Genomic DNA, 27,225 nt, shown 5'->3' with positions numbered 1-27,225 from the left:
AAAACAGACACATAGACCAATGGAACCGAATAGAGAGTCCAGAAACAAATCTACACATCTAGAGTGAACTCATTTTTGACAAAGGTGCCAAGAACGCTGACGGGGGAAAATAAATGCAAACTGTGCATTTGTCTAACAGCCAACATCTATAAAGAATTTAAATTTACAAAAAAACCAAAAACATTAAAAATGGGCAATGGTCATGAACAGAAACTTTTCAAAAGACATATATGCAGCCGACAATCACATTTTAAAAAGCTTAACATCACTGATCATTAGAGAAATGCAAATCAAAACTACAATAAGATACCATCTAACACCAGTCAGAATGGCTATTATTAAAATGTCAAAAAATAACAGATGCTGGCAAGGTTGTGGAGATAAAGAACACTTATACACTGTTGATGGGAGTGTGGATTAGTTCAACTATTGTGGAAAACAGTGTGGCAATTCCTCAAATACCTAAAAACAGAAATACCATTTGGGCCAGCAATTTCATTACTGAGTATATCCAAAGGAAGATAAATCATAAAGACACATGCATGCATATATTCATTACAGTACTATTCACAATAGCAAAGATATGAAATTAACCTAAATACCCATCAACGACAGACTGAATAAAGAAAATGTAGTACATATACACTATGGAATATATGTAGCCATAAAAAAGAATGAGATCGTCCAGGCACAGTGGCTGACACCTGATCCCAGCTCTTTGGGAGGCTAAGGCAGGTGGATCACAAGGTCAGCAGATTGAGACCATCTTGGCCAACATTGTGAAAACCCATCTCTACTAAAAATACAACAATTAGCTCGGTGTGGTGGCACATGCCTGTAATCCAAGCTACTCGGGAGGCTGAGGCACGAGAATCACTTGAACCCAGCAGGCAGAGATTGCAGTGAGCCGAGATTGTGCCACTGCATTCCAGCCTGGCAACAGAGCAAGATACCGTCTCAAAAAAAAAAAAAAAAAAAAAAAAAAAAAAAAAAGGAATCATGTCCTTTGCAGGGACATCGACAGAGCTGGAGGCTATTATCCTTAGCCCACTTTCACCACTTCATTCAACATAGAAGTGGATGTCCTAACCAGGGCAATTAGACAAGAGAAGGAGATAAAGGGCATCCAAATTGGAAAGAAGTCAAAGTATCCTTGTTCACACATGGTTTAATATTATTTTTAGAAAGAACTAAAGATTCCACCAAATTAAGTTTCAGAATACAAAATCAATGTACAAAAATCAGTAACATGTATATTCACCAATAATGAACAAACTGAAAAAGAAATCAAGAAAGCAATTGCATTTACAATAGCTACAAAAATATAAAATAGCTAGGAACCAATTTAACAACATAAGTGAAAAATATCTTCAAGGAAAACTCCAAAACACAGAGGAAATAAATTGCAGAGGGCACAAAAGTTAAAAAGATATTCCACGCTCATGAACTGAAAGAAATAATACTGTTAAAATGTCAATACTAGCAGTTTCTTCACAGCAAAGGAAACAATCAACAGACTGATGAGACAACCTATAAAATGGGGGGAAAATGCAAACTATTCCTCCAACAAAGGATTAATATTCAGAATAAATAACAAATGTGAACAACTCAAGAGCAAAAATGAATAATCACATTTAAAAATAGGCAAAAGATAAGAACAGACGTTTCTCAAAAGAAAATATACAAATAGTAAACAAGTATATGATATAATGCTCAACATCACTTATGATCAGGAAATGTAAATCAAAACCAAAATGAGATACATCTCACACTCATTAGGATAGCTACTGTAAAAAAAAAAAAAAAACAGAAAATAACTAATGTTGGTGAAGATGTAGAGGAAGTGGAACACCTGTGCACTCCTGATGGAAATGTTAAATGGCACAGCCACCAGGAAAAAGTGGGTTGGTTCCTCAAAAAATTAAGAATAGAATTATCATATGATCCAGCAATTATATTTCTGGGTATACACCAAAGAGAAGTCAAAGTAGGATCTCGACCAGGCATCCCTCCCAAAGTGCTGAGATTTTAACTGTAATCCCAGCACTCTGGGTGGCCGAGGTGGGTGAATTACCTGAGGTCAGGATTTTGAGACAAGCCTGAACAATATGATGAAACCCCAACCCTACTAAAAATACAAAATTTAGCCGGGCATGGTGGCGTGCACCTGCAGTCTCAGATACTCAGGAGGCTAAGACAGGAAAATTACTTGAACCCAGGAGGTGGAGGTTGCAGCAAGCTGAGATCATTGTGCCACTGCACTCCAGCCTGGACAGCATAGCAAGAGTCAATCTCAAAAAAAAAAAAAAAACAAAAGTAGGCTCTCAAAGAGATATTTTACAACCATGTCCACAGCAGCATTATTCAAAATATCCAAAAGGTAGAAATAGCCCAAGTGTTCATTGACAGAGGAATGGATAAACAAAATGTGACATACACACACAATGAAATATTATTCAGTCTTAAAAAGGAAGGCAATTCTGACACTTGCTACAAATGGATGGATGAACTTTGAGGACATTATGCTAAGTAAAATAAGCCAGGCACAAAAAGACAAATACTGTATGATTCTACTCATATGAGGTACCTACAGAAGTCAAAATCATAGAGACAGAAAGTAGAATGATGGTTGCTGGGGGCTGGTGGGAGGGAGGAATGTGAGGTTGTTTTGTAAGGGGTCCAGGGCTCCAGTTTAAAAAGATGAAAAGAGTTCTGGACATTGGTTGCACAACATAAATGTATTTCACAGTGCTGACTGTCCACTTAAAAATGATTAAGATGGTGTATTTTATGTTTTGAGTATTTTACCTCAATTTAAAAGGGGGCCATCAACATGATCTTTGGAGTTCTGACCTCACACAATCAATGAGATGAATTCCCTGGACTGAAGAGAAAAGCGGGGAATTGTGAAGATTGCCCCTGGAGACAAAAGTAGCAAATTGAATGTCTGCAAGCTGTCACTCTCCAGTGGAAAAACCCTAAAGAGATGGTATGTCTGGAGCCCAGGAGAAATGGGCCCAGCAGGACCCCAGGCAATTACTGCACATTTATTTCTAACGATGCCCACTGGAGGTTGCTCCCTAGACTTCAAGAGCATCCCTGCAAATAAGCTGAGGGTGAAGCCCAGTCACCTCTCCTTGGCCCATGCACCAGGGAATGAGGCTCTGTTATCTCCAGCCACCACCCTCTCCCTGCCTCCCCGCCATCTGCTTTCTCATCTTGCTTTCCATGAGGCCCAGGCTTGTGTCCCAGGTCCCAGGCTGCTTCTGAGCTTCCCGCCCTCCTGAAAGAGGAAAGGCCACTCAGGAGGAGGCAGAGGCCTCAGGTGGGGTTGGCAGAAATCAGACCAACTGGACAGGTCAGTGCGCATGTAGGGAAAGAAACAGAGACACTCCTCCCCAAAATCCCTAAATGTCTAGCCAAAGACATGTCCTCCTCCTCCACTTCTCAAAGACAAGCAGAACCTGACCCTGAAGGGACCTTAGAAACCATCCAGGGATCCAACCCCATCATTTTAGCAGAGAACAGACTTCCCACATCACAAAGGATTCAATTCCTGGACAACCTCTTTCAGCTTCTGCCCTCATCCCTACAATGGAGGATTCTCCAGCAATTTCATTACCCAGCAATCTCAGCCCCTCCTAAGATTGCATCTGGGCAGAGACATCGGAAAATGTTTGCTGGCACAAAGACAGGCCCAGAAGCAGATCGGGTGACTGCCTACAATGGCCTCATTGTCACATCGTGAAGAATGTAAGCAGGGAAAAAAACAGGGGAAATTAAACCTCAAACCATTCTCTCATCAGCCTCCAAATTAACATCTTGTGTTTGTTGGCGTGTGAACAAACATTCCGACACAGACGTCATTGGTATGTATACGCTATCATGCATTCTGCTTTGAAAATCTACAACATAGGCAAATATTCAGAAATCGACACAATCTTTCATTTTTACCTTCTGTACAGTGTTCCATACCATTGAGACATCAGAGTCTGCAAACTATTCTCTTATTATTTTGGAAATTTGGTTATTTCATATTTTAAAACATTTTTAAATGCTGTTTCAACAAATATCTTTGAACAAATGATCTCCATCTGATTTGTTTCCTCCTGTGTGATCCCAAACATAAAATTTCTACACTTATACACGTTTGCTTAATCTCTGTAAGCCTCTGTAAGTAAAATAAGAATACCCACCTATATAATTTGGGATAGAATTTAAAAACTAATATGTAAATAGCACAGTGTCTAGTCTATAGTATACATTTATTAAATGTATTATTCATAATAACATCTATTTATTTCCTTAGGATAATAATCTAAATATATTTAAACTTTTCAATTAGAATCTATTTCTATCATATGAATTCCTTAACTTTATCCATTATAAATTTTGGACAATATTTCATTTTTAAATTGCCTTTGAATTCAAATATTGTTTCATCATTAGTGGAAATAAAATCATCTTTTTCCTTGCTTTTTTTTTTTTTTTTGCAGGGCTAACTCATCACAGTGTGCCTAGAGTCAGCTTTTTCAATTGCTTTTTAAAATGGTTTTTCAGTATAAGCAACTGATATTTGTGTGCCATTATATCCTGCAACTCTGCTAAACGAACATTATTTCTAACAATTGTTTCATGCTTTCAATAGCTTACTTATGAAATGAATCTTTTCCAAAACATTGTTTTTATTCCTTTTGCCTTTTCAGATAGCCAACATCAGCATTTCTAGGGAAATGTTAAATAAAGTATGATAACACAGAACATTTCTTTTTTTTTTTTTTTTTTTTTTTTTTTTTTTTTTTTTTGAGATGGAGTTTCGCTCTTGTTACCCAGGCTGGAGTGCAATGGCGTGATCTCGACTCACCGCAACCTCCGCCTCCTGGGTTCAGGCAATTCTCCTGCCTCAGCCTCCTGAGTAGCTGGGATTACAGGCACGCGCCACCATGCCCAGCTAATTTTTTTTGTATTTTTAGTAGAGACGGGGTTTCACCATGTTGACCAGGATGGTCTCGATCTCTCGACCTCGTGATCCACCCGCCTCAGCCTCCCAAAGTGCTGGGATTACAGGCTTGAGCCACCGCGCCCGGCAACACAGAACATTTCTATCTTATTCTTTTGGGGAGAAAGTAAAAGTGTTCTTCAATAGGCATGACGTTGACTCATTTTTATTTTATTTTTTAATAGAGGCAAAGTCTCACTATGTTGCCCAGGCTGGGTTTGAACTACTGGGCTCAAGCAACCCTCCTGCCTCCCAAAGTGCTGGGATTACAGGTGTGAGCCACCACACCTGGCCGATTCTTGTTTTTAAATACACAATTTATCACATAAGAGAAAACACTTCTAATGCTTTGAGAGTTTTTATCTATAAGGTAATGATACATTCATTTGGATGTCTTATTATGAATGAATTATATTATTTTGATAATTCATCTGAGATATACTAAGTTAACAGATTTCTTCCAGTTTTACAGCTAGCTCTATCAAAGTGTTTTCTTTGCTTGCAAATATTTTATTTGTGGCATTTGCATCTATGTATATAAACAAAATTGGCCCAAAATCTTCTTTTCATTGTCCTTGTTTAGTTTGGTATTAAAATCACATTTGCCTCTAAAACTTAATTGAATAATAGCCAGTGCTCACTGTGTGCCTATGTGCAATGTCCTGTTCTAAGCACATATGTGCATTTCCTCATTTAATTCTCACAAATATGCCTCTAAGCAGACAAGAGTACCATTCATTGGCTGTTTCCCCTTCTCATCTCCTGCCCAGTTCCCATGTGGCCAGAACCCCACCCCATCGCTTTCCCCTACAGATTTCCCATTACCTGTGTCCCATCCCCAATCCCATAACCCTGCACTCTCCTGCTTCCCTTTATCTTTCGAGATTCACTTTATGATAGGACCCACATCCTACTCTTTCTCTTGAAGCCACAAAAAATGCTTTATATCTAATGAAACATCAGGTGAACTCTCCGAACTATTATGAATTCCAATTTAGTGGGGTCCCTGAGTGGCTTTACTGTGGTCTCCGTGACTCTGGGCAGTGTTACAGCTGTAGTTCCTCCTTGGTATCTGCAGGGGCAACTCCTACCCTTCTCTGTTCACCCTCCAGAAGTGAGGCCCTTCTTGGGTGAGTACAGACAGAAAGGATGGCTGAGCTAGCCCTGTCAACAGGCTCCTCTGCCCAGATTTGCCCTGACCTTCCCCCTCAGCAGCATTCCCAGGGCCAAGCTGTCCAGAGGTGGTGATGAGTAGCAACCACAGCCGCTGAGTCCTGGGCTTTGCCTGAGTGGGGGCCAAAGGAGACAAAATCTTAGGGGGAAGGAGGGTGGGTGCCCACAGTACCCTCTGATTCTGTACATGTGCCATTATGCTTCCAGAATTCCACACAGAAACAACATTCGGGTGGCCCCCTTTACTGGGAGTTGGAAGAAACTACATTTCTATAGCTCTTTACTTAATCTTGAGACATTATCAGTTGCTCAAAGAATCAGAGTGTGATGAAAACTTGGGTGGTAAAATACCCTAAGTAACTGCCTTATTGCTGCCACCACTAAATACATGACCATGTGCCACCAGGATCCTCCATGGAGGGACAGCAGATGGGGCTTGGTGAGTTCAGAGTCAGCAGTTTAGCAGTGAACTAACTGAGCCCTGATGCCTGGGTATGTTGAGCCCATAGGGCTCCTTGGTTGAGGCTTTTCCTTTGATAGGCTGATATCCTGCTTTGGGGTTTGTACCAAATGAGCACAGAGATGTGCCCAGATGAGAGCTGAGGGACTGCAGGTGGAAAGAAGGGAGGCCTGGGAATTCATCTCTCGCTGGTCTGCGACTGGTTTGGCTCTCCCCACAGGACCTGTCATCCATGGGGCACAGAAACCATACCAGTGCCTCAGAGTTCCTCCTCCTGGGGCTCTCTAGCCGGCCAGAGCAGCAGGAGCTGATCTTCGGGCTCTTCCTGGCCATGTACATGGTTGGCATCGCAGGAAACCTGCTCATCATCCTGGCCATTGGCTCAGCCTCCCGTCTCCACATCCCTATGTACTTCTTCCTCAGCCAGCTCTCCCTGGTGGATTTCTTCAACTCTGCCACAGTCCCCAAGATGCTTGTGAACATCCAGACACAGACTCAGGCTATCTCCTACGGTGCGTGCCTGGGCCAAATCTACATCTGCATCCTGCTGGCCAACATGGACAACTTCCTTCTGACAGCAATGGCCTACGACCGCTACTTGGCCATCTGCCACCCGCTGCACTACTCCTCTAAGATGAGCCTGGGTGGCTGCACCCTAATGTTGGGCTGCTTATGGGCCATTGCCAGCCTCCATGCCCTGCTGCACACCCTTCTCATGGCCCAGCTGGACTTCTGTGCCAGCAATGTTATCCCCTACTTCTTCTGTGACCTCGTTTCCCTGCTCCAGCTCTCCTGTTCTGACACCCAACTCAACCAGCTCATGATTGTGCTGGTAGGGCGCCTGATCGTCCTCCTGCCCTTCCTTGGCATTCTCGGTTCCTACACATGCATTGCAGCTGCAGTGCTCAGGGTCCCCTCTGCCAGGGGTAAGTGGAAGGCCTTTTCCGCCTGTGGCTCCCACCTGACCATGGTCGTCCTCTTCTATGGCACCGTCTCAGGGGTCTACCTGAGGCCCTCATCCTCCCACTCCACAGACAAGGACTCACTGGCCTCAGTGATGTACGTGGTGGTGACCCCCACGCTGAATCCCTTCATCTACTGCCTGAGGAACAAGGACATGCAGGGGGCTCTAGGGAAACTGTACAGCCTGAAGGCTTTGTTCCACAGGCTGTGACACAGCAGAGTTCCCTCTCAGGGCCTGTGTGAACCCAAGGGACAGGCTCTATAGACAGGGCAGGAGAAGCACAGCCCGGTTGTCCCAGCTTGTCACCATGTATGGGGAAACCTCCCTCACTGCTCTAACAATTTGCAAGCCTGGCACTTTGTGGCCCCTGCAGAGGATACTCCCAGAATACCAAGAAAGAATAAACTCCAACCCAAAGACAGAACCACATCAACAGATGCAAATTCCCCTGCAGGTCTTCTGGAGGAGGTTGGAAAGGTCATACATTGCATGTGAAAATGATGAACTCCTAGGAGTCCGTGACCTGTGCCAATCAATGGCCTGTGTGAAGGGGACCCCTCTGAGAGCTGCCGCACAGTCCCCAGTTCCTCCAATCCTCAACCCTCATGCAGCCTAAATTCCAAGCTCCCTATAGACATCCTCTCTACTACAGCCCCTTCCTCACCACCATTCCCGCATTCTGAAGTGAACCTAGCTCTGGGCCAGGCTTGATCACCCTCCTCAAAGCCATCCCACTCCTGGCCTTGTCTCCTGCTGGGTGGGCTTCTGTGGCTCTAGGCACTTACATCTTGAGTGTCTGCAGTGACAGTCTCATGTCTGACCCTGCTGAGCTCCTGAGCAGACTCCAACCCGTCCCACTATGTGTTCTCTTTTTCCCAAAAAAAAAAAAAAAAAAAAAAAAAAAAGTCTGATATGCACATGGAAAGGAAAGAAGGGAGACCAGACGTGGCATTGCTTCTCTGTGTGCGAAGAACATGTGGGGAATCAGCTATCATAATCATTAGAAATGCCGGGCATGGTGGCTCAAGCCTGTAATCCCAGCACTTTGGGAGGCCGAGGCGGGTGGATCACGAGGTCAAGAGATCGAGACCATCCTGGTCAACATAGTGAAACCCCGTCTCTACTAAAAATACAAAAAATTAGCTGGGCATGGTGGCGCATGCCTGTAATCCCAGCTACTCAGGAGGCTGAGGCAGGAGAATTGCCTGAACCCAGGAGGCGGAAGTTGCGGTGAGCCGAGATCGCGCCATTGCACTCCAGCCTGGGTAACAAGAGCGAAACTCCGTCTCAAAAAAAAAAAAAAAAAAAGAAATGTGCTTCTCCACTCATTGACTTGGGAAAGGAAACAGATGAAGAAAGGCCTCATAAAAATGAATTCATGATGGGAGGGTTATATGCAGTTTCCTATAAATTATGGTAATATTCAGGCTGCAAAGGGTGTGGAGGAGGAAACAGAATTACTCAGAGGGTCACAACTGCCCTCTAGTCCGAGTCCTTTCCATTTCTAGCCACTGACCCTGCTCCAGTCAGTCTGAAATTCACCACTCTACCAAACGTACCATGCTTTTAGTTCCCCTCATGCTGTTCAGGCAGCCCAACTTGCCCACTTCTATCTATAAAATTCTATTTGTCCTTCAAGGCTCAGATCAAATATCATGTACTTCATGAAGCCTCTGGTGTCACGGGCCAGGAGAGGGTCTTCTTTCCCCTCCAGAGCTCCCCAGAATGCAAATTCTGTGGCAGCCCTTTTCATGCTCTGCTTGGCATCAGTCATGTGTACCTCAAATGCTACCCAACACAGGACTGTTTGTTCTTCTGTAAGTTGTCTAAAAACTCCTGTTTATCTGAATAAACCCATCCTCAGAAGAACTGATCACCGCACCTGGTGACAATGATGACAAGGATGATGACAGAAAACACTGGGGAAAGAACTCTGATGACCTTCTCCCAGAGACTTTGCCTTAACTCATTCCCTTGTCTCCCTGAACCCATCCATAAAAAAGAAAAAAGAATTAACTGTGTGCTTGGTCAGAGCTCCAGGATCTCACTGGCTTCTATCTTATGAAGGGCAGTGTGCCTCACGGGGTCCGCATCTGGGATGCAGCTCCCTTCCTTTTCCTTCCTGCATGGCCCTGATTCGTCTTCTGCTCATGCATCTTCTTGGAGTCCCCATTTGGTATCCAGTCACCATTCTCCATCCTGCAGTGTGCCTGAACCCACAGGTCTTCAACTCAGATGTGGGGCTGATAGTGGGGAGCAAGGCAGGTCTACATGATCTCACAACTCCCTTCCCTCATGAACTCTAGGATACAGGTTACTGGGTGCAGCTCAGAGACTAGTACAGTGGGACGGAGAGCCCCATCTGCTGTGGTTCCTTGGGCCATCAGGGTTGAGATGATTGGCAGGACAAGATTCAGCCTTTCCTGGGTCTCTGCCCATAAAACCACAAAAATCTTAACAGAATCTCACCTCAAGCCTGTGAAAGTGATATGAAGAAGAGTTGATATCAACATGAAGAAATGTTTAATATGCATTTGCTGTAATGGTGAAGAATATAATTATTTGGCCTCATGGGAAAAAAATGAATTGAACAAGGAAAAAAAAAACAAAGAGGGGCAGCAATGGGTAAATATGAAAGGCCTTCAGTTAACTTTGCTCTTTGCTGGTTTGTAAGGAGATTTTCTGGTTCACAGTCTTCTTTATTTTTTTATTTTAGTGAATTCTAGCTTTGAGACATCAAAAAAGTCAGGGAAAAGCCCGAACATAGTCTTCTAAAGTCAACGAAATACATTAAGATGATCCTTCTCTTATGGCAAATGCCTTTCTAGATGGGCTCTAGTCTTGGCCTGCAGGCTGCTTGCTCAGTGGTATGGGGAGAGGAATATTCCCTTTCTCATCTGCACACAATGCAAACATAAAAGATTCAGGCCGGGCGCAGTGGCTCAAGCCTGTAATCCCAGCACTTTGGGAGGCCGAGGCGGGTGGATCACGAGGTCAAGAGATCGAGACCATCCTGGTCAACAAGGTGAAACCCCGTCTCTACTAAAAATACAAAAAATTAGCTGGGCATGGTTGTGCGTGCCTGTAATCCCAGCTACTCAGGAGGCTGAGGCAGGAGAATTGCCTGAACCCAGGAGGCGGAGTTTGCGGTAAGCCGAGATCGCGCCATTGCACTCCAGCCTGGGTAACAAGAGCGAAACTCCGTCTCAAAAAAAAAAAAAAAAAAAAAGATTCAGAAGCTTAGTCACTCTTACAGACTTGGAAGAGTAAACTCGATCCTATAAACATGAGAATTTTTATTTCTACTTCAAACATAAATTGCTTTTTTGAAAAAAAAATAATCATTACCAACATTAAACAATCATCATTAAGGACTGCTAACAGGGAAGTAGAAATATGCTCAAGAATAATGAGACTAATAGGTGGCTTACACCTGTAATCCCAATACTTTGAGAGGCCAAGGTGGGTGGATCACAAGGTCAGGAGTTCGAGACCAGCCTGACCAATGTGGTGAAACCCTGTGTGGACTAAAAGTACAAAAATTAGCTGGGCATGGTGGCACACACCTGTAATCCCAGCTACTCAGGAGGCTGAGGCAGAAGAATCGCTTGAATCCGGGAGGCAGAGGTTGCAATGAGCCAAGATCGTGCCACTGCACTCCAGCCTGGGTGACAGAGCAACACTCCATCTCAAAAAAAAAGAATAAGAAGGAGAATAATAATAATAATATCTCCTATGTTGTCCTTTCCAAGCTCCATAATACTTTCATGCCCACACTGTCTCTACATCTTGGATGCCTTCCTCACACCACAGACCACAGGTACATCCATTAACAAAACAGTATGAGGTTGCGTGACTATTACTATGTAGTGTGCACCATTCTAGGCAGGGGAGGACATATCAGCAAAAAAAAAACAAAGATTCTATTTTCACACAGCTGAAGTTCCAGGGCATGTGGTAGAACAGGAAACAAAAACAAATTTATAATATTATATGTCAGATAATAGTAAGGGCTACAAAGAAAAATAAATCTGAGTAAGAAAATAGAGATTGATGGGGAGTGCTATTGTAGAAGGACTATGTTCCAATTATCTATTGCTATATAATTGAACCACTCATACTTAGTGGCTAAAAACAACAGCAAGCATTTACTCTCGTTCACATTTCTGGGGGTGACTAGACTGAGCCTCGCAGTTTCCCTGCAGGGTCTCTCTCGTGGTTGCAGTCAAACAGAGGCTGCAGCTGGACTGGAGGGTTCCTCCTCCCTTGACTGATGGTCAGTGCTGTGACTACAGTGAGGACTGTTGCTGGAATACCTCTGTGCAGCCTGTCAATGTGGCGGGGGCTTCCTCCCAGCATGGCAGCTCTGTTCCAGTGGCAAGCACCCCACATACCACCTCTTATGACCCAGACTGAGAAGTAACACAGCATCGCTGCCCTCACTTTTCATTTGTTAGAAGTGAGTCACTTTGTTCAGTTTCAAGAGGAGAGGAATTGGACCCCAACTGTTGGTGGAAAAAGTGTCAAAGAATTAGCAGACATGTTTTAAAAACATGACAGATGGGACACATTTGAAGCAGTGTGTAGAGGGAAATTTATAGCACTAAATGCCCACAAGAGAAAGGAGGAAAGATCTAAAATCAACATCCTAACGTGGCAATTAAAAGAACGAGAGGAGAAAGGACAAATTCAAAAGCTAGCTGAAGATAAGAAATAACTAAGATGAGCGCAGAAGTGAAGGAGATAGAGACACAAAAAATCCTTCAAAAAACATCAATGAATCCAGGAACTAGCTGGTTTTCTGAAAAGATCAACAAAACAGACAGACCGCTAGCCAGACTAATAAAGAGAGAAGAATCAAATAGATGCAATAAAAAATGATAAAGGGGATATCACCACTGATCCCACAGAAATACAAACTACCATCAGAGAATACTATAAACACCTCTATGCCAATAAAACAGAAAATCTAGAAGAAATGAATAAATTTCTGGACACTTACACCCTCTCAAGACTAAACCGGAAAAAAGTCGAATCCCTGAATAGACCAATAACAAGTACTGAAATTGAAGCAGTAATTAATAGCCAGCAAACAAAAAAGTCCAGGACCAGATGAGTTCACAGCCAAATTGTACCAGAGGTACAAAGAGAAGCTGCTACCATTTCTTCTGAAACTACTGCAAACAATACAAAAAGAAAGAATCCTCCCTAACTCATTTTATCATCCTGATACCAAAACCTGGCAGAGACACAACTAAGAAAGAAAATTTCAGGCCAGTATCCCTGATGAACATCAATGTGAAAATCCTCCATAAAATACTGGCAAACTGAATCTAACAGCAAATCAAAAAGTTTATCCATCATGATCAAGTCAGCTTCATCCCTGGGTTGCAGGACTGATTCAACATATGCAAATCAATAAACATAATTTATCACATAAACAGAACCAACGACAAAAACCACATGATTATGTCAACAAATGCAGAGAAGGCCTTCAACAAAATTCAACAGCTCTTAATGCTAAAAACGCTCAATAACTAGGTTATTTATGGAACGTATCTCAAAATAACAGCTATTTATGACAAACCCACAGCCAATACCATACTGAGTGGGCAAAAACTGGAAGCATTCCCTTTAAAAACCAGCACAAGACAAGGATGCCCTCTCACCACTCCTATTTAAATAGTATTGAAACTTCTGGCCAGGGCAATCAGGCAAGAGAAAGAAATAAAGGTATTTAATTAGAAAAAGAAGAAGTCAAATTGTCTCTTTTTGCAGATGACATGATTGTATATTTAGAAAACCCCATCATCTCAGCCCAGAATCTCCTTAAGCTGATAAGCAACTTCAGCAAAGTCTCAGGATACAAAATAAATGTGTTAAAACCACAAGCATTCCTATACACCAATAACAGACAAATAGTCAAATCATGAGTGAACTCTCATTCACAATTGCTACAAAGAGAATAAAATACCTAGGAATACAACTTACAAGTGATATGAAGGACCTCTTCAAGAACAACAAACCACTGCTCATGAAATAAGAGAGGACAGAACAAATGGAAAAACATTCCATGCTCATGGTTAGGAAGAATCAACATCGTGAAAATGGCCATACTGCTCAAAGTAATTTACACATTCAATGCTATCCCCATCAAGCTACCATTGACTCTTTGCAGAAATTGAAAAAAAAAAAAAAAATTAAATTTCATATGGAACCAAAAAAGAGTCCACATAGCCAAGACAATCCTAAGCAAAAAAAAAAAAAAAAAAAAAAAAAAAAAAGCTGGAGGCATCATGCTACCTGACTTCTAACTACACTACAAGCCTACAGTAATCAAAACGGCCTGGTACTGGTATGAAAACAGAGATATAGACCAACGAAACAGAACAGAGGCCTCAGAAATAACACCACACATCTACAACCATCTGATCTTTGACAAACCTGGGAAAAACAAGCAATGGGGAAAGGATTCCCTATTCAATAAACAGTGTTGAGAAAACTAACTAGCCATATGCACAAAGCTGAAACTGGATCCCTTCCTTAAACCTTATACAAAAATTAACTCTAGATGGATTAAAGATTTAAATGTAAGACCTAAAACCATAAAAACTCTAGAAGAAAACGAAGGCAATACCATTCAGGGCACAGACAGGGGCAAAGACTTCATGACTAAAACACCAAAAGCAATGGCAACAAAAGCCAAAATAGACAAATGTGATCTAATTAAACTAAAGCACTTCTGCACAGCTAAAGAAACTATTATCAGAATGAATAAGCAACCTACAGAATGGGAGAAAATGTTTGCACTTTATCCATCTGACAAAGGGCTACCATCCAGAATCTACAAAGAACTTAAACAAATTTACACGAAAAAAACAACTCCATCAAAAAGTGGGCAAAGTATATGAACAACACTTCTCAAAGGGAGACATTTATGTAGCCAACAAACTTACGAAAAAAGCTCATCATCACTGGTCATTAGAGAAATGCAAATCAAAACCATATTGAGATACCATCTCATGCCAGTTAGAATGGCGATCGTTAAAAAATCAAGAAACAACAGATGCTGGAGAGGCTGTGGAGAAATAGGAACACTTTTACACTATTGGTGGGAGTGTAAATTAGTTCAACTATTGTGCAAGACAATGTGATGATTCCTCAAGGATCTAGAACTAGAAATACCATCTGACCCAGCAATCTCAATTACTGGGTATATACCCAAAGAATTATAAATCATTCTATTATAAAGACACATGCACACATATTTATTGCAGCACTGTTTACAATAGCAAAGACTTGGAACCAATCCAAATGCCCATCAATGATAGACTGAATAAAGAAAATATGACACATATACACCATGGAATACTATGTGGCCATAAAAACAGATGAGTTCATGTCCTTTGCAGGTACACAGAAGCTGGAAACCATTATTCTCAGCAAACTAACACAGAACAGAAAACCAAACACCGTATGTTCTCACTCATAAGTGGGAGTTGAACAATGAGAACATGGATACAGGGAGGGGAACATCACACACCAGGACATGTCAGGGAGTGAGGGGCAGAGTAGCATTAGGAGAAATACCCAATGTGGATGGTGGGGTGATGGATGCAGCAAACCGCCATGGCACATATATAACTATGTAGCAAACCTACATGTTCTGCATATGTACCCCAGAACTTAAACAGGAACTCACATGCAGAGAAGGAGAAAGTTGTATAAAGGGCTTGAGAAAGTATGTTCCAGACAAGGAGAACAACAGGAGCTAAACCCAGAAGTGGGGGGAGTGTTCCTGGCATGACCTGAAGAACTGTCAGGTATGGAAGGACTTTGTTATTCTGAGAGGAGAAACCTTTGGAAAGTTCCAAACAAGATGTAAAATCATATTATTCATATTTTAAAAAGATTATCTGGTTCTTAGATAGTGAAGAGAGTATGCAGAGGAAAGAGTAGAATATGAGTTAGAACTCAAGGGAGAAATCCATGACCTCCTGGAATCTGGCTTCCCACCACTATGCCACTGAAGCGGCTCTCACCGATGTCACCAATGTTGATAAAGCCAACTCATTTTTTGTCATTATCTTCTTTGACCTCTTGGCAGCATTTCACCCTTGAATGTGGCCTTCTTTAGAAACCAGCATCCACCCCTGCCTTCTAGGGCACCACACTCTCGAGATTTGCTACTTCCTTTCTCACTGGTCTTTCTCAGTCTCCCTGGCAGACTCTTTCTCTTGCCAACCCTTAAGTGCCAGTATCTCTCAAGATCCTCTTCTCTTCTTACTCTAAGCCTTCTCCCTAGACCACCTCATCTGGCCACAAGGCTCTAAAGGCTATTGTGAAAACAGAAACTATAAACTTTAAATCTAAAAAAAAAAGAAAGAAAGAAAGAAAGAAAAACCACACACAAAACAACTGTAAAATCTTATATGCACCTTAGTTGAAAGAACAAAAGGCACAAGAATAATTTATATGAGTCTGGACCCAAAAAAAATCTTATAAGATACCCTGAATTTTGCCAGGTGCAGTGGCTCACGCCTGTAATTCCAGCACTTTGGGAGGCTGATTTGGGTGGATGGTTTGAGGCCAGGAGTTCGAGACCAGCCTGGCTAACATGGCAAAACCCCATCTCTAATAAAAATACAAAAATTAGTCAGGCTTGGTGGCACATGCCTGTAATCCCAGCTACTTAGGAGGCTGAGGCACAAGAATCACTGGAACCCAGGAGGCAGAGGTTGCAGTGAGCCAAGATGGCACCACTGGACTCCAACTTCGGTGACAGAACAAGACTGTTTCAAAAAAAAAAAGAGAGAGAGAAAAGAAAAGAAAGAGGGAGAGAGAACAAAAATGGCTAGGCTCCATGGTTCACACCTGCAATCCCAGCACTTTCAGAGGTCAAGGCAGGAGGATCATCTCAGGCCAGGAGTTCCAGACCAGCCTAGACAACAGAGTGAGACCCCTATCTCTATTTTAAAAAATAATTAAAAAAAAGAGAGAGAGACAAAAAATAAGTTGAAGAAAATGATGAGTCCTGTCTCTTGTGATTGCTAAGAAGCAAATAGCTTCCTGACTGGTATGGGGCTTCCTGAGCTATTTAATATGACATTCCTCATCATTCTCCTTGGCATACGATCTTAACTGTGCTGCATACAGATCATCACTTAGCCCAACACCATTTTTTAAAAAATCGATCTCTGCCCTAGTGATTTAAGATACCATCTTTATCACATATTAGATCTATATAGAGAGCCCAGTTCATTTCTGAAACTTTTCTTCTAGTTCATTGGTATATATATCGGTTAATATCACGTAACTTTAACTGTTGATGTTTTTCCGTTACTTATTTTCCATTCTTTCCACCAGAAGTTTAGTCTAGACAGCAGAAACACTTAGAAATGAGGACTGGAAAAATGGTGAGAAAACTGACTATCAATGATAAACTTCTTTTCATATTTTCCCTTTTCATATAACAGGCTGAGACTTGTTTTCAGAAGTCAGTGAATTTTCTGGATGATATAGACACAGTTTTCCTACAAATTTCTGCAGTCGCAGAAATAGTATAATACTCAAACAACTCCTGGAGGTGGGAGTCAAGGACAGGAGGTGATATGGTTTGGCTGTTTCCCCACCCAAGTCTCATCTTGAATTGTAGTTTCCATAATCCCCACATGTTGTAGGAGGGACCCGACAGTGGGTAATTGAATTATGGGGTGGTTACCCCATGCTGTTCTCATGATAGTGAATTCTCATAAGAACTAATAGTTTTGTGAGGGGCTTTTCTCCATTTGCTCAGTATTTCTCCTTCCTGCTACAAGGTGAAGAAATACATGTTTGTGTCCCCTTTCACCAAGATTGTAAGTTTCCTGAGGCCTCCCTACACCTGAGGAACTGAGTCAATTAAACCTCTTTATTAATTACCCAGTCTTAGGCAGTTCTTACAGCAGCGTGAGAAGAGACTAATACAGGAGGTAAATAAAGACTTCTACCACCTCTCTCCTCCCAATCTCTAAAAGCTCTTCACCTGCACTTTTTGACAGGAAGGAAAAACGTGAAGCAAGCTCTTGGGTTTGCTACCATTTCCTAGTCTCCGGCCACTCAGATGACAAAGCAGCGCTATGGCTACTGCATGTGGCAGTAAAACCATTTGCTCTTCCTGAAAGCCAAATTGCTCCTCCCAAGTCCCTTTGTTTCTCAGGGCACAACACATACACTACTGAAGCATTTCCATCCTCCCTCTCCCAGCAGTTTAAATTCTCAGTGACAAAAAAGAATATTGCCTCATAGCCAATTTTTGCTGTTTTTTTTGTTTTGTTTTGTTTTTTTTAAATCAAAACATACTGATCCTGGGCATGCGCTGGACAAGACTGCTCTCTGGAAGTATATCCTTCACTGAGATCATACAGAAAATAGGTAGGATACAAATTCAAAATTGAGAAGCCCAAGTGAATTTCTTTGGCTTGGAGAACTTCTGGTAAACCAATTCAGTATAACTGTGATTGGTGGCTCACTAGAGATCACTAACAAAGAGCCTGTGATTGGCTGCACTGCACTTAAGTGGCCCTCGCTAAGGGAAGGTTAGTCTACACCCAAGCAGAGACTCGTTGTGATGCAGAGGCACCGGGGCAGAGGCCTGCCTGACAGGAACCCAAAGCAGCAGTGCCACAAGTTGCTTGTTAACAGACTTGCAGGCCCCTACCCTAGGAGTCTACTTCAATAGCTCTTGGCTCTGCCTGCCAATACTATCCTTACCCCCATGTAATCTCTAGTAAAACTCCTTTGTTTTCTAGGAACTAGGTGGAGACTTTAAACTCTGCAAGAAACAGGTCCAGTTGTTGGAGTTCCAGTCCTCCTCTCAATAGCTAAAATACCTAATTGAGGTAAGGTATTATCCTGAATGCTAAGAGCAGTGATTCTCAGCTAAGGTCGACTCTGCCTCCCCAAGGGGACATCGAACTATTTGCTCGTCCTGAAAGGCAAACTGCTCCTCCAGAAACATGGTTGTCACAGCCGGTGAGTGCTACTGGCATCTGGTAGGTTGAGGCCAGGATTGCTGCTAAACATCCTACAATGCATAAAACAACCAGGACAGCTGCCAACAAAGAATTATCTGGCACAAAACGCTAACAGTGCAGGGGATGAGAAACCCTGGTGAAGTTTAAGAGCGAGAACATGCTGGAGAAACGTGTTGCTGCCTGTCATTTTCCTTGTCTCAGAAGTGGGTTAAGTCAATCTGTGACATAAAGTGGAGAGGGAGGGGACTTGAAACCAGCTCATTATTATTGTTATTGAGACAGAATCTTGCTCTGTCACCCAGACTGGAGTGCAGTAGCACAATCTCTACTCAATGCAACCTCTGCCTCCCAGGTTCAAGTGATTCTCTTACCTCAGGTGCCCACCACCACACCTGGCTAATTTTTGTATTTTTAGTAGAGACAGGGTTACACCATGTTGTCCAGGCTGGTCTCAAACTCCTGACCTCCGGTGATCCGCCTGCTTTGGCCTCCCAAAAGTGCTGGGATCACACGCGTGAGCCACGGCACGCGACCGAAACCAGCTTATTTTTTAAGAAACAAAGGTTCTCCTTGCTCTTCAGCTGGGATAAAACAGGTATTGAAAGTATTTAAGCGTAATCAGCCTGCAAACACCCCCCATGGCACACATTATGACAAGAACCAAACTTTCATGACTAAATACCTCCCCAGTGCTTGCGAAAATGCTGATAACCCAGGGAATGAAAAAAAAAAATGTCTATCCAGGACAGACCATAGGGAGTTACCTGGCTGTACCACCACCCCGGGAATAAAACAGTTTCTCTTGCAAAGGACCACAGCCTCCCTCATTACCCAGCAGCATGGCACATGCAGCCAGACACTGAAGGCATACAGCATCATCACAATGTGAGGCAACCACAGACGCCTTGTCATACAAAAGGAGGCCCATCTACGAGTTGACCAAGTGCCCCTGTTTGACCTGGAGAGTCCCAGTTTACACTACTGTCCCAGGAAAATCAACGGCACCCATATTCACTCTCAAAAGGGGCAGGAAATGTGGAACATTCACCGGGAACATCTTGTCATGCCAGAAAGCAAAGAAGCTGTGAATGAGGGTTAGGTTTGTGTCAAAAGGATTCAGGAGCCAAGGTGCAGAGGCTTCCACTGGTCAAAGGTGAAATATTTGAACATCAAATTATAACTGCAGTTGAACGATCAAGTATGTTTAAATCCATGAGTGCAGGCTAGGCACAGTGGCTCACACCTGTAATTCCAACACTAGAAGGACAACGCAGGGGGAGCACCATAGCCTGGGGGTTTGAGGCTGCAGTGAGCTACAACTGCACCACTGCATTCCAGCCTGGGTGAAAGAGTGAGACCCTGTCTCAAAAAAGCCAATAAAAGCAAAAAATCTATGAATGCATTCATTTCTGCAGACCTGATTGCTTTCACAGGAAGCAAAAAGTAACTAGCCCAGTATTCTGAAAACAGGCAAATGAGGAGGAGGATCAAGCATTTATCTTGCCTTCCCTGTATGAACTGTAAGGGTAATCTAAGTTAATGAAGGCAAATCTCTTACAGAAGTATTCCAACTACTAAATGATGAAGCATTTACAGAACTAATGAAATAAGCAGATCTGGGCTTCTAAGATCATATGAAGAGAAACAAGGTATGTCACAATCTACAACATGTCCTTTGCCAAAATGTGAAATATGAATGTGATTACACCTCTAAACCTGTACATTTTTAATTAATACAGAGGGCAAGGAAATATGTTAAATCATGCCATGGGTATGCAAATAGAAAATGCAGGATGATTAGCTGGACATGGTGGCACATGCCTGTCCCAGCTACTCCAGAGGCTGAGGCAGAATCGCTTGAACCCGGGAGGCAGAGGTTGCAGTGAGCCAAGATCATGCCACTACACTCCAGCCTGGCAAGTGAGACTCCATCTCAAAAAAAAAACAAAAAAAAAACAAAAAAAAGAAAATGCAGAATGTAAAAGTCTCCAGGATAAATGATCCAATTTTTTAAATGAATAAATTTCAAGAAGGATAAGTACTATAGATTATAAGACTTAAGAGGCAAAGCAGGGCCGGGCGCAGTGGCTCAAGTCTGTAATCCCAGTACTTTGGGAGGCTGAGGTGGGTGGATCACGAGATCAAGAGATCGAGACCATACTGGTCAACATGGTGAAACCCCGTCTCTACTAAAAATACAAAAAAAAAGTTAGCTGGGCATGGTGGCGCGTGCCTGTAATCCCAGCTACTCAGGAGGCTGAGACAGGAGAATTGCCTGAACCCAGGAGGCGGAGGTTGCGGTGAGCCGAGATCGCGCCATTGCACTCCAGCCTGGGTAACAAGAGCGAAACTCCGTCTCAAAAAAAAAAAAAAAAAAAAAAAAAAAAGAGGCAAAGCAACAAATTATAATGTATTGAAAAATTAGGTGGGTTCTTAAAATTCACTGGATATTTTGACATTAAGGAACTGTTTTGTTTTGAGACAGAGTCTTGCTCTGTCTCCCAGGCTGGAGTGCAGTGGCACAATCACAGCTCACTGCAACCTTAACCTCTTGGGCTCAGGTGATGCCCTGCCTCAGCCTCCTGAATAGCTGGGACCACAGGCATGCACCACCATGCCCAGTTAACTTTTGTTTGTAGATAAGGTCTCAGTATGTTGTTCAGGCTGGTTTTGAACTCCTGGACTCAAGCAATGCCACCTCAGCCTCCCAAAGTGCTGGGATCACAGGTGTGAGCCACCACACCCAGCCACCCTTACCTTTTAGAGATACACACTGAAATGGTTATAAACAACACTTGGGATATACTTCAAAACTTCAGTGGGGAAGGAAGGAGTGGGCAGAGATGAAACAAGATTGACTGATTTTGAGTTTATGATAAAGTCAAATGATAAATACATAAGGATTCATTTATGTAGGTTTGAAATGATCTATTATAAAAAAAATTTCTAAAGAATAGAAAAACACAGAAAACAAAATATTTCTTAACATTTGAATAGATAGGAAAAATCAGACTACCACAATCCCATGGGAAGAACCCTCTATTAAAAGGCTTTTCTGAGACACTGTCCTAAACTCTTGGCTCCACAGGAGATACGGAAGAGGCCAGATGGGAAAGTCAGCAAGGCCCAGCTCCTACTGAAGCTTCTGCTGAGAAATTCCAACTCACTGAAACCCAGAAGCCTTCTAGCTCAGTGTGCAATAAAAGAGCATCCACGATTCAGGTAAACAGAATGATGAGTAACAAGCCCCCAGAGGCTTCCCCAATCCCCACCTGCCTTTGGAATTCCAGCCTCTGGGGAAGGCCATGCTCAGGCCAGAAGCCTCGAGCTGAGTCTGCCTGGCTGTCAGCCCTGCCTAGCTGCTCTGATAATTGAGGAGGGTGAGGGGAAGCTGATTTTGCACGTGTATCTCAGTATTACAGAAGAGCAGCAGCAGCCCTGTGTAGATATCTCAGATACATCTATGACCCAGTCAGTGCAGTCTCGTAAGCACAACTAATGGGCCAGGAAGACCAACGAAGGTCATTTGCTAAGTCAAAATTAAACACCATGCCACCTGCCAAGAACAGGTAATAAAACCACATTTCAAAATGGACTAATACAGCTTTGTGTTAGTCATCATCATTTACCTTATTTACAATGGAAAATGAAAAAAAAAATCTCAGTAAAAGAATCTGGTAGTAAGCAGCATCAGAAGACAAACCACATTTCACAATTATAGTACACTGTCAACAAAAGACAAACTCACTCAGCCAAGGTTCAAAGGCACAGCACAACAGTGACACAGCAGTCAGTCCACACTAGTTATGCAGCTTCCAGAACTTAACAGAAATGAAACCCTTTAGTGATGGCACAAGGAATCTTCAACAGTTTACAAATATTGCATCATCTCATTTTTAAAGAAATGTGTATTTTTTTAATGCCTACAAACATCTTCATTTCTCCTGACTTGGCACTCATGCAAAACAAGTCGCTACCAGCTCATCATCCCCAGTGGGTGTCCAGGACCCCGAGTGCCTTGGATGACAAGGGTCTGGAGTGCAGAGACCATTTAGTAACAAGAGGTAGGTGGTGAATGCATTTCAGGGCAAGATGCTGACAAAGCCGTGAAAACAGGCCCAGAGTATTTGCAGGAATATCAACGGGTTCTGAAGATCAAGTATATCCACGAGATGTAAGCTCTACAAGGTCAAGGGCTTCTCCCCGTTTTATTCATGGATGCATCTCGAGCACCCAAAAGAGTTCCTGGCATGTTACAGGGCCTCAATAAATACTTGGGAAATGGGTCGAATGAGAATGGGGAGAAAGTAATGTTATGTACTATAAAGTGCCATCAAATAGAAGCGTCAATACTAGTTCATCTTTCAGACTCATTTTAATAATACCAGTTCTTTCTACAGAACTGTTTTTTAAAATACTCTGATGTTTACTCAGTGATCAATAGCAAAATAGTAACTTCCTAATAGTTGGTGTATTGACAGTTGTTATAGTGCAAGGAATAATGGATGGGGAATTTTTACAGATGAGCATAGAATGTCAGCCCAACATATAGGAGACTCTAAGTAATGTAAAATCCACACAGCTGCCTGACAGCAGATCCCAGCTGGAGCGGGAAGATCCAGGGAGGAGCAGGATGGCAGGAGTGGGTGTGGGAAGACACTCTCACCGGTACACAGCACAGACACCCTGGGAACATCTTGGGTCATGAGCTGCTGCATGTGTCCCCAATGCACAGCACAAGCCCCAGGAGTAAGGTCTCATCTTTCATTCACCACTGCATTCCCATGGCCAGTAGTGCAGAGGATGTCCAATAAATGTTTGTTCAATGGAAAAGAGAGAGGGTAGGGGAAGAGTCTGAGCTAATGACCCTGCAGGCAGGACAGAGCCCTCAGGAAGATGAGATCCCAGCTGCCAACACATGTCAAGGTTTTGCCTTTACTCCCAGCCTTGTTCAGTGAGGGGACATGGACAGTCCACTGAAGGAGAAAAGCTCAGCCTGAACTGAACCGCGGGAGACTGCTTCCCTCAAACACGGGAAGAAAAATTGTTTAGCACCACTTGTGTAGAAGACGGGAGCAGCTGTGCTCTCTGGAAGCTCTAAGTAAGCCAGACCTTGCCTTTCCTGCGTGTGTGAGTGGGTAGGAAAGCGATGGGACCAGTGCTTTCTGGCAGCCGTCACTGTGTGCCCCGCAAGGCCCTGCAGTGAGGAGGACGAATGACAGTGCTGCCTGCCACCTGCTGCGCTCACTGCACCAGCGGCTCCTGGCGGTGCTGGGTCTTCTGGTGCCGGTTGAGGATGGACCTCTGGTTGAAGCTTCGCCCGCAGGCAGGACAGTGGTAGGGCTTCTCCCCTGTGTGGATTCTCTGGTGTCGGACCAGCCGCTCCCCTTTGCTGAACCGCTTCCCGCACACTTGGCACCCATACGGCTTCTCGCCCGTGTGGGCACGCCGGTGCACCGCCAGGTTGGCATTCCTGCTGAAGCTCTTGCCACACTCGCAGGTGTAGGGCTTCTCGCCAGTGTGCGTCCTCCGGTGCACCTGCAGGTGCTGCCTGCGGCTGAAGCTCTTCCAGCAGTCCCCGCACTTGTAGGGCTTCTCCCCAGTGTGGCTGCGCTGGTGCACCTCCAGGTGGTGTCTCTGGCTGAAGGTTTTCCAGCACTCGCTGCACACATAGGGCCTCTTTCCCAGGTGCGTTCTCTGGTGCTTCATCAGGTACTCTCTCAGGGTAAAGCCCTTCCCACACTCCACACAGCCATAGGACTTCTCCTCTTCATGGGTTCGCTGGTGCCTGACGAGATTGGAGCTCCGACTGAATCCTTTTCCACACTCGGGGCACTGGAAGGGCTTCCAGAAGGAGCCGTGCGTTTTGACTTCGTTGGGCAGGGGCATGGCACCGTGCTGGGGAGGAGCAAGCCCAGGCGCACCGCCCCCAGAGCTACCGGGCTCCTGCTCACAGGCCCTTACGAGCCCAGGGCCCTGGAGAGCAGCTTCCCCAAACCTCTCTGATGTCAGTGCCGCCAGCGCCCCTTTCAGGTCTTCCTGGGGGGGTTTTGCCTCCTTTTCCTTGCTCCCAATGCCTACAGGACAGGAGGAGATAAAGATTGATTCTGTGGTAGCCATTTACATGTTAGAACTCTGCTTCACAGGGATCCTGTTGACAGTTCCTTCTCTGTTTCCTTCGACCAACAATCTCAACTCAGGCTTTCCTGACTTCCACCTCCATGTCTTTTTACAGAAGAGTATGCCAAACTCCAGTGCCACCCACTTATCTTGCTGCTCATCTAGACTCTTCCTTCAAAATGTAGCTCAATAAATTTCCTTAAAGACACTCACCATGATTATTTTCTTACTCTGGGCCTCTTCAGCACTGTGCACCTACTTTATTATTCGGTACCTATTTACTGCCACCTTGTTGGAAATGCTGTCCCCATTCATCCAGATGTCCTGTGCCTTCTCTGAACGATTCCAGGCCTCCTGTAACACGGGGCAGCATGCAACTCTCCAGACCTTCCAGGTGCCTGCTCAGCCCTCTGTCCTGCCCACATGCTCCATCTGCCTAACCAGGTTTATTCAACTGGGTCTCCTAGGAGGCTGGCAGGGGACTGACTCTGGGAAGACGCTTGCTAACTGCTGGCTGAATGAATGAAGCAGGCTTCACTGAGATTCCTGCAGGAGAATGCCCCCCGGTGGCACATTTATCAGGACTGAGACCATGACGCTGCTGAAATGCTCAGCCTCACCCTTCATCGTCACTCCAATCCTTCTTATCTCTCTAGATTAATGGAACAGGTGCTTATACAAGAGTAAGAGGAAGGGGAGGAGAAAAAAAAAAAAGGAAAAGGTATTGGAGACCAAGGAGGCCAAGATAAAAAAAAAGAAAGGGAGAAATAAGTGGCACTTAAAGGGGAAAAAGAGTCCATTTAGGCAAGGTGATTAGAAAACAAAAAAACTGACATTACATGCCTCCTTGTTTGATAAAATATGAAATACATATATATCAGCTTGGATTTTTTTTTTTTGCTCTGTAAATGTCAAGAAAGTAAAAGTGTACAAACCATTTATGGTTTGTATATCCAAAGAATTTTATTTTTATTCTTCTGGATCCAGCACTGGCTAAAAAATTTCAAGTTACCCTTTTTTTCCTTTTTGTGAAAATGGGGGTCTCACTATGTTGCCCAGGCTGGTCTTGAATTATTGGGCTCAAGTGACCCTCCTGCCTCTGCCTCCCTGAGTGCTGGGATTACAGGTGTGAGTCACCACACCCTGTGCAAAGAATTTTCTTAATGAACCCAGCACAGCATTCAGTTCAACAAACAGAACATAACCAGCCCCTAGAAGCCCCCATTTTCATCTCCTCCATTACTATACCCTGCCCCCAAAAGGAACACACTGTCCAGACTTTTTTTCACTTGTTCTTGAACTTCATGTAACTGTCTCACACATTGTTTCTGGCCTCTTCTGCTCAGTATGTTTGTGAATTAGTATTCCACTGTATATGTATGTGTATATGTGTGTATACGTATGTTATATGGTGCAATAAGTAGGTTACAATAAATATATATAGGTTGTAATATATATTGCAATATATATATACAGATTGCAATATATATATTGTAATACGTATAGGTTGCAATATATATATTTTGCAAATTAGTAAGTAGCTCGCAATATACATATTGCAATATATATAGGTTGCAAAATATATACTGCAAATTAATATGCAGGAATTAATTTGACTGATGTTCATTTGGGTAGTTTTCAGTTTTGAGATGTTATGAATAGGAAAACTAAAAGCAATCCACAAACCACAGCTAGATCCTAGGAAAATCTGACTATGCACTAGATGTTACATATGTGGAATTTGTGTTCATTTTCTTATATGGAATTATACTACTGGACTATGTTGGGAATGTCATTGTTAGGCATATGCTGAAGTATTTATGATTGAGACACTTCCAACTTCCAGATCATTCCAAAAAAACACACATTATACAGATAAATATGGCAAATGTTAACAACTGGTGAATCTAGATAAAGGCGTGTGTTCCCTGTACTAGTCTTAGCTATTCTGTATGTCTGAAAATTTGTATAGTGTTCAAAATATAAAACTGGGGGAAAAATAAATACAATAAGATATCTAAGCATAAATACAGTCACTGGGAGAAAGACACAGTAGTGGAGAGAAGGGACCCAGCAGTGAGAAACCTAGTTCTGAGTGCTACACTGGCTGCTCAACTGCTGTACTGGCTGCTCAATTGCTGTGTGATCATGGGAAAATCAGTTAACCTCTCTGAGCCTTACATTCTTCACCTTCAAAATGATTAGTACACTCATGAAATTTGCTGCACACATGGAGCAGGAATGCAATGACTGGTGATATTATTTTAATCCCCAGACCATGTACCTGACTGGCACCTACTTCCAGGGACTGTCCACCTAGATCTCAAAGTCAACAAATGGAATTTTCCATTCTCCCTCCCCATTAGGAAAATGCTTCCCTCCCTTTCTGACAATAGCAGCATAACTTTTCCAGTCTCTTAGCCAGGATCCTAAGACAGAGACTCCTCTCTAACGCTTCTCTTTCCTCTCCTCTGGCCAATCTATGGCCAATCCT

The 27,225-nt window shown here is 43.2% G+C and overlaps 2 protein-coding genes across 5 annotated transcripts in view; one reads left to right on the top strand and one right to left on the bottom strand.

Moving 5' to 3' along the window:
* Positions 1–27,225, bottom strand: part of ZSCAN25 (zinc finger and SCAN domain containing 25) — a 174,442-nt gene that overhangs the window by 135,616 nt on the left and 11,601 nt on the right. For 3 of the 4 annotated variants that reach the window (XM_010344753.3, XM_010344752.2, XM_039460309.2), the window contains one exon: positions 21,466–24,688. The exons of the other annotated variant lie outside the window; for it this stretch is intronic. In XM_010344753.3, the coding sequence (XP_010343055.2) occupies positions 23,856–24,688 (833 nt within the window). In that variant the 3' untranslated portion in view covers positions 21,466–23,855. Of the gene's footprint in view, positions 1–21,465; positions 24,689–27,225 lie in introns of those variants that run through there. 4 annotated transcript variants of the gene reach the window in all.
* Positions 3,428–7,806, top strand: LOC141582495 (olfactory receptor 1f45-like). Its single transcript, XM_074390702.1, has 2 exons — positions 3,428–3,712; positions 6,853–7,806. Exons 1-2 carry the CDS (start codon positions 3,428–3,430, stop codon positions 7,804–7,806), a joined length of 1,239 nt encoding a protein of 412 aa, XP_074246803.1.

The sequence above is a fragment of the Saimiri boliviensis genome, chromosome 20 (genome assembly GCF_048565385.1).
Source record: "Saimiri boliviensis isolate mSaiBol1 chromosome 20, mSaiBol1.pri, whole genome shotgun sequence".
NCBI lineage: Eukaryota > Metazoa > Chordata > Mammalia > Primates > Cebidae > Saimiri > Saimiri boliviensis.
Note: the sequence above shows the minus strand (reverse complement) of the source record. Positions and strands in the feature narration are given on the sequence as shown.

What these genes read in the sequence shown, in the direction of transcription:
- LOC141582495 (XM_074390702.1), top strand. Translation starts at nt 3,428, where the DNA reads ATGTCCTCCTCCTCCACTTCTCAAAGACAAGCAGAACCTGACCCTGAA. An exon ending in CAGGCCCAGAAGCAGATCGG is followed by an intron (nt 3,713 to 6,852) that starts GTGACTGCCTAC and finishes CTCTCCCCACAG; the next exon opens with GACCTGTCATCCATGGGGCA.